General features: G+C 43.4%; 1 protein-coding gene across 1 annotated transcript in view; it reads left to right on the top strand.

Moving 5' to 3' along the window:
* nrxn2a (neurexin 2a) overlaps positions 1 to 20,731 on the top strand; it is a gene marked incomplete at both ends in the record, with an annotated part of 297,857 nt that overhangs the window by 40,279 nt on the left and 236,847 nt on the right. Inside the window, 4 exons of the mRNA XM_084140346.1 lie at positions 3,174 to 3,335; positions 5,099 to 5,540; positions 6,286 to 6,669; positions 7,748 to 7,951. Of these exons, the coding sequence (XP_083996472.1) occupies positions 3,174 to 3,335; positions 5,099 to 5,540; positions 6,286 to 6,669; positions 7,748 to 7,951 (1,192 nt within the window). The remainder of the gene's footprint in view (positions 1 to 3,173; positions 3,336 to 5,098; positions 5,541 to 6,285; positions 6,670 to 7,747; positions 7,952 to 20,731) is intronic.

Consider the following 20,731-nt stretch of genomic DNA (forward strand, 5'->3'; position numbering starts at 1 on the left):
TTACGGTTACAGAAGTCAACAAATGATAACGCCTGGGGAGTAGGAGTGCTACTGGGGGCTACAGGGCCTGGGTTAACCTCTACATCACCAGAGGAACAAAGGAGGAGTAGAATAAGGATACGGCTAAAGGCTTTAAGAACTGGTCTTCTAGTGCGTTGGGTACAGAGAATAAAAGGGGCAGATTTCCGGGCATTGTAGAATAGATTCAGGGCATTATGTACAGACATGGATATGGAAGGATATGAGTACAGTGGAGGTAAACCTAAGCAGTGGGTAATGATGAAAGAGATAGCATCACTGGAGGCACCGATTGAGTCGGTCTCCGCGTGTATGGGGGGTGGGACAAAGGAGCTATCTAAGGCAGGTTGAGCTGGACTGGGGGCTCTACAGTGAAATAGTACAATAAGAAATAACCGAAACAGCAATAAGCAAGACATATTGACATGGGAGAGAGGCATAAAGCAATCACAGGTGTTATTCGAGAGAGCTAAGAAAACAGCTGGTAATGGCGACAAAGTTTGGGCTGAGGCTAAACATAAACAGGATGCGGTACTGTATAAAGGAACAGTCCAGCAGGCATCAGCTGTATAGCTGAGTTATCATAAGGTCCAGTGAACAGCAATAGGAGAGTTCGGAGGTAGTTCAGGGACTGCTACAGCACTGGCGAGCAAGAGGCACAGCTTGTGTGTGCTAGCGGGCCGGGGCTAGCTGATGGATCTTCGTGGTCGATGTCGTAACGGGAAGCCTGTTGAAACCACATCAGACGATTTCGTCTGCAGACCAGTCGTGTTGGATTGGCGGGGCTCCGTGTCAACACTAGGAGGTCCCGTCCGGTTAACAGAGAGGTAGATAGCCGGGAGATGTACCTGGCTCGAGGCTAGCTCAAGGCTAACTGGTGCTTGCTAAGGGGAAATGGTAATTAGCCAACGACAACAGCCATTCGGTTGCCACTAGCTAGTTGCGATGATCCGGCGTTAGGGTCCATTGATTCCGGCAGAAAATCTGATATGCTCTGGGTCAATAGCACGCTGTACAGACTGGCCGACAAATTGTCCAGGCTAGAGCTAGAGCTGGCTGGTGGGTAGTGCAGGCCACGGACAATGGTGAAGACGCTAACGGTGGCTAATAGCAAGTAGCTAGCTAGCTGGCTACCACAGCCATTTGGTTGCAGCTAGACTAGTTTCAGCTTAAGGTTCTTGATAAAAGTTATAAAGAAATAATAGAATCCTTTCCACGTTGGGTGAGGCGGGTTGCAGGAAAGTATATTTAGTTAAAGAATGAAAAGTAAAAAAGTAAAATTGGGAAATATATACAAAATAGACACACAAAAAAAAAAGGCTATTTACACAAGGACACTACAGAAAACACGACCGCACTGCTACGCCATCTTGGATTTCTGGGATCTTTTATTTCAGCTCATGAAACATGGGACCAACACTTTACATGTTGCGTTTATATTTTTGTTCAGTGTAAAACTCAAACTAAATAAAAAACGAATAAATCAGGTCTGAAAACTAACTGAAACTAAACTAATTTTTTTATAAAAAAATCAGTTTAAAAAAAATTAAAACGAAAAGAAATTAACAACGATTTTAAAAACACAAAACAATAATATTGGTATAGTATTACCATTTCAGTCGCAGCTGAGCCACGTACACGACAACAGTATATCTCATATATACAGTTGAAGTCGGAAGTTTACATACACTTAGGTTGGAGTCATTAAAACTCGTTTTTCAACCACTCCACAAATTTCTTGTTAACAAACTATAGTTTTGGCAAGTCGGTTAGGACATCTACTTTGTGCATGACACAAGTAATTTTTCCAACAATTGTTTACAGACAGATTATTTAACTAATAATTCACTGTATCACAATTCCAGTGGGTCAGAAGTTTACATACACTAAGTTGACTGTGTCTTTAAACAGCTTGGAAAATTCCAGAAAATGATGTCATGGCTTTAAAAGCTTCTGATAGGCTAATGTACATCATTTGAGTCAATTGGAGGTGTTCCTGTGGATGTATTTCAATGCCTACCTTCAAACTCAGTGACTCTTTGCTTGACATCATGGGAAAATCCAAAGAATGGGCAATGACCCCAAGCATACTTCCAAAGTTGTGGCAAAATGACTTAAGGACAACAAAGACAAGGTATTGGAGGGGCCATCACAAAGCCCTGACATCAATCCTATAGAAAATCTGTGGGCAGAACTGAAAAAGTGTGTGCGAGCAAGGAGGCCTACAAACCAGACTCAGTTACACCAGCTCTGTCAGGAGGAATGGGCCAAAATTCACCCAACTTATTGTGGGAAGCTTGTGGAAGGCTACCCGAAACGTTTGACCCAAGTTAAACAATTTAAAGGCAATGCTACCAAATACTAATGAGTGTATGTAAACTTCTGACCCACTGGGAATGTGACAAAATAAATACAAGCTGAAATAAATAATTCTCTCACTATTATTCTAACATTTCACATTCTTCAAATAAAGTGGTGAGCCTAACTGACATAAGACAGGGAATTTTTACTAGGATTAAATGTCAGGAATTGTGAAAAACTAAGTTTAAATGTATTTGGCTAAGGTGTATGTAAACTTCAGACTTCAACTGTATGTAATGCACTCCTCTTAAACCATTTTAATGGATTATAATGCCTTCTGAAACAATTTCTCCCAATAATGAATAATAGATTGTTAATTGGTCCGTTCATTTATTCTCTCTGTATTGATTTGAGATTGATTAGAATTGGTTTCAGCTGTCTAATATCCGATGATGACCTACTGTATTTGTAATGGAATGGGTGTCATCTCAAATTCACAGCTACGAACATACATATATAAACTCTATAATATTATACTGAAATCCAAAATATTGTTGGAATGATCATATCATAATTTGCTTATCATCAACCCTGCTAATCTTTGGAGAATAGAGAAACGTAGGAAGCTTCTGAGAATGGCAGGGCCCTCCAACTGCACCCATGACTCTTACAGCTAAGTATTCAACCAAATTTAAAGGCCAGCATTTAACGCAAAAAAACTAAGCAGTGGATTGTTTCACTTGATGTTGAATTCAAATTCTAATAATTCCACATCTCCCCTTTGTCTCTTTCTATCTGTTCTCTCTCTCCTCCTCCCGCTTTCTCCATACCTCCATTTCTCTCTGGCCACCCAGGTGACTATCTCTGTGGATGGGATCCTGACCACCTCCGGCTACACCCAGGAGGATTACACCATGCTGGGATCAGATGACTTGTTCTACATCGGCGGGAGTCCCAACACGGCTGACCTCCCTGGCTCCCCAGTCAGCAATAACTTCATGGGCTGTCTCAAAGACGTAAGTACCTCAACAGGGAACTCTGATCTGGGTATGCACACTGTCACAGGGCATCTGTTGAGCTGTGATACTTGGCCGCAAGTGGATCTTCCAGCAAGACATTAACCCAAGCACACATGAAAATCCACAAAGAATGCTTAATTGACCACAAAATCAACATTGAAAACCTATGGTTTGAATTGAAGAGGGCAGTCCATAAGCACAGACAAAGGATATCAAGGATCTGGAAAGATTCTGTATGAATTATCTAAGATTTCTCCCAATGTGTTCTCCAATCTCATATTTTTTTGGTGAAAAAGACTGTGTCCTTATACTCGTAAGGGGAGGGTGCTGGAGTATTGAAAACAGCGGATCCAATCATTTTTACCCCTATATATTTTTTGGTTATTACTTGTTAAACAAAATATATTTATCTGAGCAATTGTATTAGTATTAAATAATACAAGTGTTAAATTTTTCTGAGCATACAATATACAGTAGCTCAGTATTTTTATTATTTATTTAATACAGTTTTTTTGCTCATGTTTATCAAGCGATCCAATGATTTTGGACCCCACTGCATATTGTTGAGCCTGTGATGAAATAGATGTGGATCAGTAATTCCCAAAGAACCATCCTAGCCCTGATATGTATTCCTCCAATATCTATCACTCAATGTTACACTGTAACAGGCATCAGGAGTCTGTATCAGTATGATTGATACTACCAAAAAAGAGAGAGATATTGAGTGTCATCTGAGATTTTTACTCTTTTGTACTTTTGCACCTATGGCTGAAATAGACTCTCCAGCTTGCATTTTTTATACTGTGGTTCATTTCTTATTCTCATGAGATTTATTTTTTGGCCTGGCAATTACTGGTAATGGTATCGTGTGAAGCCAAGCTGCTGCCTAGTGTATTTTGATTCAGAGAGACACTAAAGTTCTCACCCTGGAGCAGGGCGTCAGTCAGCTTTTGACGGCAAGTGCCGTTGGTGTGAAAATGAAAAACATGTTCAGCTGTGCCTGCCTACTGCCTTCATCTGTACATGGGAACAGTGCACATGTAACAGACAGACAGACACAGACAGGCAGACATGCAGACAGACAGACATGCAGACAGACAGACAGACATGCAGACAGACATGCAGACAGACATGCAGACAGACAGGCAGACAGGCAGGCAGACATGCAGACAGACAGACAGACAGACAGGCAGACATACAGACAGACAGACAGACAGACAGACAGACAGACAGACAGACAGACAGACAGACAGACATGCAGACAGACAGACAGACAGACAGACAGACAGACAGACAGACAGACAGACAGACAGACAGACAGACAGACAGACAGACAGACAGACAGACAGACAGACAGACAGACAGACAGACAGACAGACAGACAGACACAGACAGGAAGATTCTCTTTATGATCTGATGGTTTGTATTGAGTCATGTACTCTGTAATGTCTGGAGTGGATGTCTAGTTATGATTATTAGCATTATGTATGTTGTTGGTTGCAGTCTGTCTGTAAAAAATGATACCAAATGATACAGTGGAATCTTTTGTCGCATTTCCCTCTCAGCTTTCAGCTCAAGGTTGATAGAGAGAAACCGTTTCAATGAATGACAAATTGTTGCATGAATTCTAAGGTTTGGTATTGAGTACAATTGCAGAAAAGAGTGAGGATTGAGGTAAATAACAGCACAGAAAGTGTTCTCTCCGCAGCCACCCACTCAGTGACAGTCCTGTTCCCTGTTCCTGTCCCCTGTCCCTATAGGTGGTTTACAAGAACAATGAGTTCACACTGGAGCTGTCTCGTCTGGCTGCAGAGCGGGACCCTCAGGTCAGTTTTCACGGTGACCTGACCTTCCGCTGTGAGGACGTGGCCGCCCTGGAGCCGGTCACCTTCGACACGCCTGCCGCCTACCTCACCCTGCCCAGGTGGAACACCAAGAAGACTGGCTCCATCTCCTTTGACTTCCGTACCACGGAGCCCAGCGGCCTGCTGTTGTTCAGCTACGGGGACGGACGTCTGCAGGGCCCAGACAGACAGCCGGACAGGTATGCCCGGGCTGATTACTTTGCCATGGAGCTAATGGACGGCTTCCTCTACCTGGTGATGGACATGGGCTCTGGCAGCATCAAGATGAAGGCCAGCAACAAGAGGGTCAACGATGGGGAGTGGTGCCACGTGGACTTCCAGAGGGAGGGGCGCAAGGGTGAGAGGAAGCACACATGATGGTTCTGATAAGCTCTGATTGGCCTGTTAGGTGTGATTGAAAAAGTCTTCAACCAATGAGCCGCACGGGGCCGTGTCCCATAGTGAGATGTCGAAGAGTCGACTAAAAGAGAACCAGGGGCGTATACAGTAACTCTGGTCCTGCAGACGTACTGTACCAGAAATGTAGGAGTTAAATTCTACTGGCTTGTGAAATTACATTTACTATACCTTAATCTTCATGTTTCTTCACTGCATTTAGAGATTCTGCGTGCATATCCAGTTTTAATTACAGTCTTATTTTTAGCAGTTATAATCTATGTATGACATTTTGTAAATTGCCTTAACCTATTTCGCAAGTGGCCAATTATACTGTCACCTACCTCGTGGGGAAATGTCGAGCCCAGTGATTCCAGCCGGTTTGCTTACAGCTTATTGGTAATAGAGAATTATGATATGACAAAGATCTGATATATTCCTCTTCATTAGTCATTTCACAGTTTTACACCTGGTGTACCTTGTGGATATCCTCTTCTGTATGATTTTAAATCCCAATGAATAGCTAGATCCACTGTCTCTACCACATCCTCCAATAGCAACACAGGAACTCACACTCTCACTTCATTTTCCTACTTCTCCACCAACACTCATTACTCACACACACCTGCACATCTTCTCAAACACACATACAGTGAGGTGAGACAGCCTTGATACTAGTTGACTCACTCTGACTGTCTTGCCTTCAGGCTTCATCTCAGTGAACAGCTGCAGCACACCATTCTCTGCTAATGAAGGCAATGAGATCTTAGACCTGGATGGTGATATGTACCTGGGGGGTCTGCCCGAGGCACGCCAGCGCCTCATCCTCCCCCCAGAAGTCTGGACGGCCCCCCTCAACCTGGGCTATGTGGGCTGCATGCGGGACCTGTTCATGGATGGGCGGAGCCGGGACCTGAGGAGACTGGCTGAGATCCAGAGAGCCTCTGGAGTCAGCAGCTTCTGCACCAGAGAAACCCACATTAGGTGTGTCAGAGACATCTGTGGCAACGGTGGGCAGTGCCGTGAGGGCTGGAACCGTCATGTGTGTGACTGCACCAGCACGGGCTACCTGGGCCCCAACTGTAACAGTGGTGAGAGAGAGGGACAGCGGGATGGGGAAACTGTGAGAGTGGTGAGAGAGGGGGACAGCGGGATGGGGAAAATGTGAGAGTGGTGAGAGAGGGGGACAGCGGGATGGGGAAACTGTGAGAGCGGTGAGAGAGGGGGACAGCGGGATGGGGAAACTGTGAGAGTGGTGAGAGAGGGGGACAGCGGGATGGGGAAACTGTGAGAGTGGTGAGAGAGGGGGACAGCGGGATGGGGAAACTGTGAGAGTGGTGAGAGAGGGGGACAGCGGGATGGGGAAACTGAGAGCGGTGAGAGAGGGGGACAGCGGATGGGGAAACTGTGAGAGCGGTGAGAGAGGGGGACAGTGGGATGGGGAAACTGTGAGAGCGGTGAGAGAGAGGGACAGTGGGATGGGGAATGTTGCTCTGGTTGAAATGATACTGCAAAGCTTTTAAAACAAGTTTTAGGATATTTCATACAGACAATGGAGATTAAATCACTTTTTATGTGAGTCATTCAAGGGGTAACTTCCCACTCCATTAGTGATCTGTTAGTGAAGTGGCTGTACGTGAGGAATAAATTGCTGAATTGCCACTCACTGCTGGGTATCAGTAATTCATCAGTATTGCGGTGCACTCTCCATAAGTCTAAATCACCCTGCATCTACCACAGAGATCTTTCTCACAGAGAGATGAGGAGCCCCATTGTGAAGGCATTTGGCTGATAACATTATGAGGGATATCAATGGAATCCTCATCCTATTTGTGGCCTGAATATACATCTATGAGAGGAGGATGATTAGAGAGGCATCATATAACAGAGCTGTGGGATATATTACAGGCTTTTCCTGCCATCTAGTGTTGCTGCAGGAAACTCTCACCAACAGGCATACAAGGAAAAACACTGTTCTATATTTTTTCAGCAAAGATTGCATCTGAAATATCAGTTAAAATAATATTATCTTACATTGATTTCTTATTTTATTCTGAATAATGCGCTTATTCAGTGTTGAGTGTAGGAAAAGGTTCTCTACTGTATGGGAACATTTGCGACCAAAACATTAGCTAACCCTGTTTCCCTGTCTTTGGGTGTCACACACAGAGGCCACGGTGCTGAGCTACGACGGCAGCATGTATCTGAAGGTGACGCTGCGAGTGAGCATGCACACGGAGGCCGAGGACGTGGCGCTGCGCTTTATGTCCCAGAGGGCCTTTGGGCTGCTGTTGGCCACCACCTCCCAGGACTCAGCTGACACCCTGCGTCTGGAGCTGGACGCGGGCCGGGTCAAACTCACCGTCAATCTGGGTAATGCTAACAACACTAACGCTAGGCCTTTGAGTCCTCGCGGCTTCTCAGTTAGATGATATAATGAATTGGGAGAGGTCTTGTCCTACATAGCCCTTTCTTCTCTTCATCATACACATCATCTATGTACCTCTCTCTGTGTTCTCGCTCTCTCTCTGTATCTCGTCTCTCTGTGTTCCCTCTCTCGCTCTCTCTCTGTATCTCATCTCTCTCTCTCTCTCTCTCTCTCTCTGTATCTCCTCTCTCTCTGTATCTCCTCTCTCTGTATCTCTCTCTCTCTGTATCTCCTCTCTCTGTATCTCTCTCTCTCTGTATCTCATCTCTCTCTCTCGCTCTCACTCTATCTCCTCTCTCTCTCTCTCTCTCTGTATCTCCCCTCTCTCTCTATGTATCTCCTCTGTGTTCTCTCTCTCTCTCTCTCTGTATCTCCTCTCTCTCTCTCTCTCTCTCTCTCTCTCTCTCTCTCTCTCTCTCTCTCTCTCTCTCTCTCTCTCTCTCTCTCTCTCTCTCTCTCTCTCTCTCTCTGTATCTCCTCTCTCTCTCTCTCTCTCTCTCTCTCTCTCTCTCTCTCTCTGTATCTCCTCTCTCTCTCTCTCTCTCTGTATCTCCTCTCTCTCTCCCTGTATCTCATCTCTCTCTCTCTATGTATCTCCCCTCTCTCTCTCTCTCTGTATATCCTCTCTCTCTCTCTCTGTATCTCCTCTCTCTCTCTCTCTCTCTCTCTCTCTCTCTCTCTCTCTCTCTCTCTCTCTCTCTCTCTCTCTCTCTGTATCCTCTCTCTCTCATCTCTCTCTCTCTCTCTCTCTCTCTGTATCTCCTCTGTGTTCTCTCTCTCTCTATCTCCTCTCTCTCTCTATATATATATATATATATCTCCTCTCTCTGTAGCTCCTCTCGCTCTGTATATCCTCTCTCTCACTCACTCACTCACTCACTCACTCACTCACTCACTCACTCACTCACTCACTCACTCACTCACTCACTCACTCACTCACTCACTCACTCACTCACTCACTCACTCACTCACTCATACCCAGGTCAGTCCCTATCTGATCCATCCCCCAACCCTTTCAGCCCTTCAACGGCCTGTGTGTCTGCAGTCCTAGAAACAGACAGTCAGAGAGACCGGCTCACTTAAAAACATACTGTACCATCATGACAGATACATTGTCATGGTGCACAACAGATGTTTGGCCCCAGTACATCTGTAGGTAGTGAGTCTGGTCCTTGGCTGTTTGTGTCCACTGCTCTGTGATGGTTGACAGCTCCAGAGAACACCTCAGCCATACTAGCATAGTAGTGTGTAGTAGCACATAGACTTCATTGCAGGTTATGGTAAGCCATAATGACTATGTAGCTATTCTATTATTCAGATAGCAGAATGGTGAGGAGAGATGTACTAGTTTTCCACAGCATGATGCTCCCAGCACAGCCACGGGAAATAGGGGTGCTGAGGGTGCTGCAGCACCCCATGATATTTAAAAAATATAGATATAATATAGATATACAGTTGAAGTCGGAAGTTTACATACACCTTAGCCAAATACATTTAAACTCAATTTTTCACAATTCCTGACATTTAATCCTAGAAAAAATGCCCTGTCTTAGGTCAGTTAGGATCACCACTTTATTTTAAGAATGTGAAATGTCAGAATAATTGTAGAGAGAATGATTTATTTCAGCTTTTATTTCTTTCATCACATTCCCAGTGGGTCAGAAGTTTACATACACTCAATTAGTATTTGGTAGCATTGCCTTTAAATTGTTTAACTTGGGTCGAACGTTTCGGGAGCCTTCCACAAGCTTCCCACAATAAGTTGGGTGAATGTTGGCCCATTCCTCCTGACAGAGCTGGTGTAACTCAGTCAGGTTTGTAGGCCTCCTTGCTCGCACACACTTTTTCAGTTCTGCCCACAGATTTTCTATAGGATTGAGGTCAGGGCTTTGTGATGGCCACTCCAATACCTTGACTTTGTTGTCCTTAAGCCATTTTGCCACAACTTTGGAAGTATGCTTGGGGTCATTGTCCATTTGGAAGACCCATTGCGACCAAGCTTTAACTTCCTGACTGATGTCTTGAGATGTTGCTCCAATATATCCACATAATTTTCCTTCTTCATGATGCCATCTATTTTGAGAAGTGCACCAGTCCCTCCTGCAGCAAATCACCCCCACAGCATGATGCTGCCACCCCCGTGCTTCACGGTTGGGATGGTGTTCTTCGACTTGCAAGCAGCCCCCTTTTTCCTCCAAACATAACGATGGTCATTATGGCCAAACAGTTCTATTTTTGTTTCATCAGACCAGAGGACATTTCTCCAAAAAGTACGATCTTTGTCCCGATGTGCAGTTGCAAACTGGAGCAGTGGCTTCTTCCTTGCTGAGCGGCCTTTCAGGTTATGTCGATATAGGACTCGCTTTACTGTGGATATAGATAATTTTGTACCTGTTTCCTCCAGCATCTTCACAAGGTCCTTTGCTGTTGTTCTGGGATTGATTTGCACTTTTCGCACCAAAGTACGTTCATCTCTAGGAGACAGAACGTGTCTCCTTCCTAAGCGGTATGATGGCTGCGTGGTCCCATGGTGTTTATACTTGCGTACTGTTGTTTGTACAGATGAACGTGGTACCTTCAGGCATTTGGAAATTCCTCCCAAGAATCTACAATTTTTTTTCTGAGGTCTTGGCTGATTTCTTTGGATTTTCCCATGATGTCAAGCAAAGAGTCACTGAGTTTGAAGGTAGGCCTTGAAATACATCCACAGGAACACCTCCACTTGACTCAAATGATGTCAATTAGCCTATCAGAAGCTTTTAAAGCCATGACATCATTTTCTGGAATTTTCCAAGCTGTTTAAAGACACAGTCAACTTAGTGTATGTAAACTTCTGACCCACTGGAATTGTGATACAGTGAATTATAAGTGAAATAATCTGTCTGTAAACAATTGTTGGAAAAATTACTTGTGTCATGCACAAAGTAGATGTCCTAACCGACTTGCCAAAACTATAGTTTGTTAACAAGACATTTGTGGAGTGGTTAAAAAACGAGTTTTAATGACTCCAACCTAAGTGTATGTAAACTTCCGACTTCAACTGTATATATATTATTTCCACCAAATTTGTGCACTAGGTCTTTATTTCTGTATGAGCAGGGAAAAACACTCGTCAGCAGAGTGGAGAAAAATATTTCTCACTCCTTCAGTGTGGCTGTGACGATGCAAACCAGCCCTTTCCTTAGTCTATACTATACCTGCCTCACTATAGGTAGTACACACCAGGAGGCATATCTGCAATCAACCTGTGATGTACAGTGAGCTCCAAAGGTATTGAGACAGTGACAATTGTGTTGTTGTTTTGGCTCTGTACTCCAACACTTTGGATTTGAAATGATACACTGACTATGAGGTTAAAGTCTGTCAGCGTTAATTAGAAGGTATTTTCAACCATATCGGGTGAACCGTTTAGAAATTACAGCACTTTTTGTACATAGTCTGCCCATTTTAGGAGACCAAAGGTATTGGGACATATTCACTTATATGTGTATTAAAGTAGTCAATAGTTTAGTATTGGCCCCATATTCCTAGCACGCAATGATTACATCAAGCTTGTGACTCTACGAACTTGATGGATGCATTTGCTGTTTCTTTTGGTTGTGTTTCAGATTATTTTGTGCCCAATAGAAATGAATGGTAAATAATGGATTGTGTCATTTTGGAGTCACTTTTATTGTAAATAAGAATAGAATATGTTTCTAAACACTTCTACATTCATGTGGATGCTACCATGATTACGAATCGTCCTGAATGAATTGTGAATAATGATGAGTGAAAAAGTTACAGACGCATCATATCCCCAAGACCGGCTAACCTCTCATTTAATATTTAATATTGCAGATAGATTGTGGCTTCTATCAGTGTAATTGTCTGCATCATTTCCAATCCCCCATGTATATATATTTTTTAAATATATACAGTGCATTCGGAAAGTATTCAGACCCCTTGACTTTTTCCACATTTTGTTACGTTACAGGCTTATTCTAAAATGGATTAAATAAACATGTTTTCTCATCAATCTACACACAATACCCCATAATGACAAAGTGAAAACAGGTTTTTATAAATTTTTGCTAATGTATTCAAAATTAAAAAACAGAAATAGCTTATTTACATAAGTATTCAGACCCTTTGCTATGCGACTCAAAATTTTGTTCAGGTCCATCCTGTTTCCATTGACTATCCTTGATATGTTTCTACAACTTGATTGGAGTACACTTGTGGTAAATTCAATTGATTGAACATGATTTGGAAAGGCACCCAGTTGACAATGCATGTCAGAGTAAAAACAAAGCCGTGAGGTTAAGAGAATTGTCCATAAAGCTCAGAGACAGGATTGTGTCGAGGCACAGATCTGGGGAAGGGTACCAAAAAATGTCTGCAGCATTGAAGGTCCCCAAGAACACAGTGGCCTCCATAATTCTTAAATGGAAGAAGTTTGGAACCACCAAGACTATTCCTAGAGCTGGCCGCCCGGCCAAACTGAGCAATCGGGGGAGAAGGGCCTTGGTCAGGGAGGTGACCAAGAACCTGATGGTCACTCTGACAGAACTCCAGAGTTCCTCTGTGGAGATGGGAGAACCTTCCAGAAGGACAACCATCTCTGCAGCACTCCACCAATCAGGCCTTTACGGTAGAGTGGCCAGACGGAAGCCACTCCTCAGTAAAAGGCACATGACAGCCCACTTGGAGTTTGCCAAAGGCACCTAAAGGATTCTCAGACCATGAGAAACAAGACTGTAATCGCTGCCAAAGGTGTTCAACAAAGTACTGAGTAAAAGGTCTGATACTTATGTTTTTGCTTTGTCATTATGGGGTATTGTGTGTAGATTGATAAGGGAAAAAACAATTGAATTCCATTTTAGAATAAGGCTGTAACGTAACAAAATGTGGAAAAAGTCAAGGGGTCTGAGTACTTTACGAATGCACTGTATATATTGTTTTAAATATATATATTTTTAAATATATTTAACTTCTTTCTTATTTTCCCCTAACCCTGCCACCCCTCCCCTAATTGGACTAAACTAATCGACATCAATACTTATGCTTCCACTTCCAGCTTATATACGGAACAACATTTTCCATAAGAACAAAAACGTATTTCTCTCAAATTTGGTACACAAATGTGTTTACATTTCTGTTACTGAGCATTTCTCCTTTGCCAAGATAATCCATCCACCTGACAGGTGTGGCATATCAAGAAGCTGATTAAACAGCATGATCATTACACAGGTGCACCTTGTGCTGGGGACAATTAAAGGCCATTCTAAAATTTGCAGTTTTGTCATACAACACAATGCCACAGATGTCTCAAGTTTTGAGGGAGTGTGCAATTGGCATGCTGACTAGGAATGTCCACCAGAGTTGTGGCCAGAGAATTTAATGTTAATTTCTCTACCATAAGCCCCCTCCAACATTGTTTTAGAGAATTTGGCAGTACGTCCAACCGGTCTCACAACCGCAGACCATGTGTAACCACACAAGCCCAGGACCTCCACATCCAGCTTCTTCACCTGAGGGATCGTCTGAGACCAGCCACCCGGACAGCTGATGAAACTGAGGATTGTTTCTGTCTGTAATAAAGCCCTTTTGTGTGGAGAAACTCATTCTGATTGGCTGGCATCCATGGCTGCTCCCCTGCCCAGTCATGTGAAATCCATAGATTAGGGCCTAATGAATTTATTTCAATTTACTGATTTCCTTATATGAACTGTAAGTCAGTAAAATCGTTGAAATTGTTTATATTTTTGTTCAGTATAGAAGAAGAAAAAAATGCTCACGCTGAAGACTTCCATAGCGGTCCACTAATACAGGACTAGTAAAGGCCCAGTGCACTACTTTTGTCAAGAAATGTAAACTAAATGTACCAGCATTTTAACTTGAATCTGATAATTATCTGTACAAAACAGTTAATCTGATAATACTTGTGGAATATAAAAATACTTGCTTGATATATGTTTTGCAAATGCAGCTTATTTCTATGTGAAAACTGAAATGGTCTATTCATCCCTTTTCCATTTTAGTAGACGTTCTTATCCAGAACAATTTACAGTAGTGAGTGCATACATTTTCAAAAAAGGTTGTACTGGTCCCCCGTTGAAATTGAACCCACAACACTAGCATTGGAAGCGCCATGCTCTACCAACTGAGCCACATCATCACAGCACATCATCACAAACCATTTGTCTCAATGTACTCAATTACTGTATTGTGCATTGTTTTACTTCATGGTGATGGAAAGTCTACAGGTACAAAACTAGATGACCAGACTATGAACAATACATTAATGTACATTTACGTTAAGTGGTTTGTAAGGATGGTAAATGAATACTGCACAAAAAGTGTTTGTTTTCCATTTTATTTTATCAAGAAAAATATTTTGCCCTCCCAGAGTGCAAAGAACCTTGGCGTGACCCTGGACAACACCCTGTCGTTCTCTGCAAACATCAAAGCAGTGACTCGCTCCTGCAGGTTCAGGCACTTGTCCTCTCCCGTCTAGACTACTGCAACTCTCTGTTGGCTGGGCTCCCCGCTTGTGCCATCGAACCCCTGCAACTTATCCAGAACGCTGCAGCCCGCCTGGTTTTCAACCTTCCCAAGTTCTCCCATGTCACCCCGCTCCTCCGCACACTCCACTGGCTTCCAGTCGAATCTCGCATCCACTACAAGACCATGGTGCTTACCTACGGAACAGCAAGAGGAACTACAGGCCCACTACCAAGGACTGTGGCCTCTCCTCCTCCATGGCCGACGTGATTAAGACATTTAAGCATGTTAACCCCCGCAAGGCTGCCGGCACAGACGGCATCCCTAGCCGCGTCCTCAGAGCATGCGCAGACCAGCTGGCTGGTGTGTTCATGGACATATTCAATCTCTCCCTTTCCCAGTCTGCTGATCCCACATGCTTCAAGATGGCCACCATTGTTCCTGTACCCAAGAAAGCAAAGGTAACTGAAGTAAATGACTATCGCCCTGTAGCACTCACCTCTGTCATCATAAAGTGCTTTGAGAGACTAGTCAAGGATCATATCACCTCTACCTTACCTGTCACCCTAGACCCACTTCAATTTGCTTACCGCCCCAATAGATCCACAGACGATGCAATTGCCATCACACTGCACACTGCCCTATCCCATCTGGACAAGAGGAATACCTATGTAAGAATGCTGTTCAATGACTATAGTGCAGCATTCAAACACCATAGTACCCTATTCAACACCATAGTACCCTCCAAGCTCATCATTAAGCTCGGCCCTGGGTCTGAACCCCGCCCTGTGCAACTGGGTCCTGGACTTCCTGACGGGCCGCCCCCAGGTGGTGAAGGTAGAAAACAACATCTCCACTTCGCTGATCCTCAACTCTGGGGCCCCACAAGGGTGCGTGCTCAGCCCCCTCCTGTACTCCCTGTTCACCCATGAATGCATGGCCAAGCACGCCTCCAACTCAATCATCAAGTTTGCAGATGACACAACAGTAGTAGGCTTGATTACCAACAATGATGAGACAGCCTACAGGGAGGAGGTGAGGGCTCTGGGAGTGTGGTGCCAGGAAAATAACCTCTCACTCAACATCAACAAAACAAAGGAGATGATCGTCGACTTCAGGAAACAGCAGAGGGTGCACCCCCCTATCCACATCGACGGGACCGCAGTGGAGAAGGTGGAAAGCTTCAAGTTCCTTGGCGTACACATCACAGACAAACTGAAATGGTCCACCCACGCAGACAGTGTGGTGAAGAAGGCACAACAGAGCCTCTTCAACCTCAAGAGGCTGAAGAAATTTGGCTTATCACCTAAAACCCTCACAAACTTTTACAGATGCACAATTGAGAGCATCCTGTCGGGCTGTATCACCGCCTGGTACTGCAACTGCACCGCCCACAACCGCAGGGCTCTCCAGAGGGTGGTGCGGTCTGCCGAACGCATTACCGGGGGCAAACTACCCGCCCTCCAAGACACATACAGCACCCGATGTCACAGGAAGGCCAAAAAGATAATCAAGGACATCAACCACCCGAGCCACTGCCTGTTCACCCCGCTATCATCCAGAAGGCGAGGTCAGTACAGGTGCATCAAAGCTGGGACCAAGAGAATGAAAAACAGCTTCTATCTCAAGGCCATCAGACTGTTAAATAGCCATCACTAGCACATTAGAGGCTGCTGCTGCCTATTGAAATCACTGGCCACATTAAGAAATGGAACACTAGTCACTTTAATAATGTTTACATATCTTGCACTACTCATCTCATATGTATATACTGCATTCTATTCTATAATACTCTTCTGTATCTTAGTCCATGCCACTCTGTCATTGCTTGTCCATATATGTATATATTCTTAAATCCCATTCCTTAATTGTTTGTGTGTATTGGGTATATGTTGTGTAATTGTTAGATATTACTGCACTGTCAGAGCTAGAAGCACAAGCATTTCGCTACACCCGCTATAACATCTGCTAAACACATGTATGTGACAAATAAAATTTGATTTGATTTGAACTGCCCCTCCCTACCTTCAGGCTATGCTCAAACCCTACACCCCAACCCGAGCACTCCATTCTGCCACCTCAGGTCTCTTGGCCCTCCCACCCCTACGGGAAGGCAGCCCCCGCTCAGCCCAGTCCAAGCTCTTCTCTGTCCTGGTACCCCAATGGTGGAACCAGCTTCCCCCTGAAGCTAGGAAAGTAGAGTCCCTGCCCATCTTCTGAAAACATCTGAAACCCTACCTCTTCAAACAGTATCTTTAATAATCCTGTACTTTCTATGTACTTACTATGACTGTGATATGTGGTTGTCCCACCTAGCTATCTTAAGATGAATGCATTAACTGTAAGTTGCTCTAGATAAGAGCGTCTGCTAAATGACAAAAATATAAAAGTGTTTTGTGTCTTTGCCCATAACTTTGCACATTTTGATGTAAAAGTTTGAGGACAGGGTTTTGTTCATTCTGGATCCTATTAGAATGACAATCACAGAGAAAGGGACAGGGCAACAACTCTTACAATTCCAACTATTGAACCCTGCAAGATACTGTTCTTAATTAACTACCTTTCTTGCCAAAGCGGAGATGCTGAAAAAAACTTTGGGCCTGCGCTACAGATGTCTATATCAGTCCGCTAATACTAGTAAAGACCCAGTGCACAACCTTTTTTCAAAAAATGTATTTATTTATTTTTTATGTATTTATTTTTATTAAGATTTTTCAGTGGGTGCTGCAGCACCCTCAGCACCTCTACTTCCTGCAGCTATGCAAATGGGAAGTACCAAAACAAGTGATCTAATTATTCTGTCTCTTCGCAGCAAGATATTTAGAGGATGGTTGTATCCCCCATATATATACAATTCTATTGGTTGCTTGAATTTTGTATAATAATTTAAATTGAAAAAAACGTTACGTTTTGAATCCGCCGTCGTTTCAGTTTACGTGACAAAATAAGCTAGTATAGTGTAGAGAATCATTGTACCATCTAAACCGCTGTGAAATATATTTTCCATAACCAAAAATATTGTTGTTTCAGCTGTCTGAAGCTGGTGTACAAAAGCGATAGTAAAAGATCCAAAAACAAAATGTAAGAACGGGAAGCATAGAAATAGAGCACATAGAACAGATCTACCGCTTCTTAGACTTGCTTTCAATGAGAATGATAGATCTATTACTCACATTTCTATATGAATTTGGTTGGGTCGCCCCAAAAGTTACATATTGCCACTTTAATACACATATAAGTGAAATTGTCCCAATACTTTTGGTCCCCTAAAATGGGGGGGGGGGGGGGAGACTATGTATAGAAAGTGTTGTAATTTCTAAACGGTTCACCCGATATGGATGACAATACCCTCAAATTAAAGAGGACAGTCTGTTCTTCAACCTCAGACATTGCATCATTTCAAATCTAATGTGCTGGAGTACAGACCTAAAACAACAAAAAATGTGTCACTGTCCCAATACTTTTGGAGCTCACTGTATAACGTAAGACTACTTTCAAGGTTTTATGAAAAGACTATGTTATTACAGTAATGATATAGCACAAATTAGGGCTGGCAGAATTATTATATAACCGTTTAACCGACGGTTATGGATAAATACCGTCATGAAAATAAACGATCATAACCGTACATTTAGGGTGTAGGGTGCCGTCTTTCGGATGGGACGTTAAACGGGTGTCATGACTCTCTGTGGTAACTAAAGATCCCATGGCACTTATCATAAGAGTAGGGGTGTTAACCCCGGTGTCCTTGCTAAATTCCCAATCTGGCCCTCATACCATCAAGGCCACCTAATAATCCCCAGCTTCCAATTGGCTCATTCATCCTTCCTCCTCTCCCCTGTAACTATTCCCCAGATCAATGCTGTAAATGAGAACGTGTTCTCAGTCAACTTACCTAGTTTAATAAGGGTAAAATATAATACATCAAAAAATGGGGAAAGATCAGATTACTGAAGACAGGACAGCCTGGCATTTGTGCGGTTGAGTCCGTTTCTGCTGTAACATGGAACTTTGTTGCTCCTTGCGGAAACAAGCTAGGTGTTGTAGCAAACAAGTCTTTGGTTTCCTAGGCAACGCCTACGTCCCTGCAGCAGCAGCACATGCAGTCAGGAGCGGAGGAGAGGAAAACATTAGCATCTTTTAAATTTTTTATAAATAGCTATTCGAACGGTTATTATGGTGACTGTGGTCATTTGGCTGACCAACAACCGTCATCCAAAATTCTATCACCGTCACAGTCCTAGCACAAATATGGATAGTGATTTTACGCTGATTGCAGCATACAGTGCATTCGGAAAGTATTCAGACCCTTTCACTTTTCCCACATTTTGTTACGTTACAGCCTTATTCTAAAATGGATGAAATTTTTGTTTTTTTCTCATGAATCTACACAAAATACCCCATAATGACAAAGCAAAAACTGGTTTTTAGAATGTTTACAAATGTATTAAAAATACAAAACGGAAATATCACGTTTACATAGAATTCAGACCCTTTACTCAGCACTTTGTTGAAGCACCTTTGGCAGTGATTACAGCCTTGAGTCTTCTTCGGTATGACTCTACAAGCTTGGCACACCTGAATTTGGGGAGTTTCTCCCATTCTTCTCTGCAGATCCTCTCAAGCTCTGCACATGTATTTTCAGGTCCCTCTAGAGATGTTCGATCGGGTTCAAGTCCGGGCTCTGGCTGGGCCACACATTCAGAGACTTGTCCTGAAGCCACTCCTGCGTTGTCTTGGTTGTGTGCTTAGGGTCGTTGTCCTGTTGGAAGGTGAACCTTCGCCCCAGTCTGAGATCCTGACCGCTTTGGAGCAGGTTTTCATCAAGGATCTCTCTGTACTTTGCTCTGTTCATCTTTCCCTCGATCCTGACTAGTCTCCCAGTTCCTCCTGCTGAAAAACATCCCCACAGCATCATGCTGCCACCACCATACTTCACCGTAGGGATGGTGCCAGGTTTCCTCCAGACGTGACGCTTGGCATTCAGGCCAAAGAGTTCAACCTTGGTATCATCAGATCAGAGAATCTTGTTTCTCATGGTCTGAGTCCTTTGGGTGCCTTTTGGCAAACTCCAAGCGGGCTGTCATTTGCCTTTTACTGAGGAGTGGCTTCCGTCTGGCCACTCTACCATAAAGGCCTGATTGGTGGAGTGCTGCAGAGATGGTTGTCCTTCTGGAAGGTTCTCCCATCTCCACAGAGGAACTCTGAAGCTCTGTCAGACTGACCATTGAGTTCTTGGTCACCTCCCTGACCAAGGCCCTTCTCCACCGATTGCTCAGTTTGGCCAGGCGGCCAGCTCTAGGAAGAGTCTTGGTGATTCCAAACTTCTTCCATTTAAGAATTATGGAGGGCACTGTGTTCTTGGGGACTTTCAATGCTGCAGAAAGTTTTTGGTACCCTTCCCCAGATCTGTGCCTGGACACAATCCTGTTTCGGAGCTCTACGGACAATTCCTTTGACCTGTCAACTGTGGGACCTTATACAGACCAGTGTGTGCCTTTCCAAATCATCTCCAATCAATTGAATTTACCACAGGTGGACTCCAATCAAGTTGTAGAAATCTCAAGGATGATCAATGGAAACAGGATGCACCTGAGCTCAATTTCGAGTCTCATAGCAAAGGGTCTGAATACTTATGTTTTTTCAGTTTTTTATTTGAATACATTTGCAAACATTTCCAAAAACCTGTTTTCACTTTGTGATTATGGGGTATTATGTATAGATTGATGAGAAAAAAAAGTAATTAAATCAATTTTAGAATAAGGCTGTAACGTAACAAAATGTAGAAAAAGGGAAGGGGTCTGAATACTTTCCGAATGCGCTGTACATTACTGGTCCTCCTGAGTGTAGTGGAGAGTTAAGGTTACTTCCCTCAGCTCTTATGTTAGTGGGTGCTGTATGGTTGCTATGGTGAGGAAAAGGCGGGTTTTACTCTGGAGCTTGTCCCCGGATGGTGGTCTCTGTCTAAAGAAACTGCAGGATGTACCTTGAAGGATGTGAAATGTTTTCTTTGTTATCTTCTTTTATATACACTACCGTTCAAAGGTTTGGGGTCACTTAGACATTTCCTTGTTTTCGAAAGAAAAGCAATTTATTTGTCCATTAAAATAACATTAAATTGATCAGAAATACAGTATAGACATTGTTAATGTTGTAAATGGCTATTGTAGCTGGAAACGGCTGAATTTTTTATGGAATATCTACATAGGCGTACAGAGGCCCATTATCAGCAACCATCA

The sequence above is a fragment of the Coregonus lavaretus genome (assembly GCF_964263955.1).
Source record: "Coregonus lavaretus genome assembly, chromosome: 24".
Lineage (NCBI taxonomy): Eukaryota > Metazoa > Chordata > Actinopteri > Salmoniformes > Salmonidae > Coregonus > Coregonus lavaretus.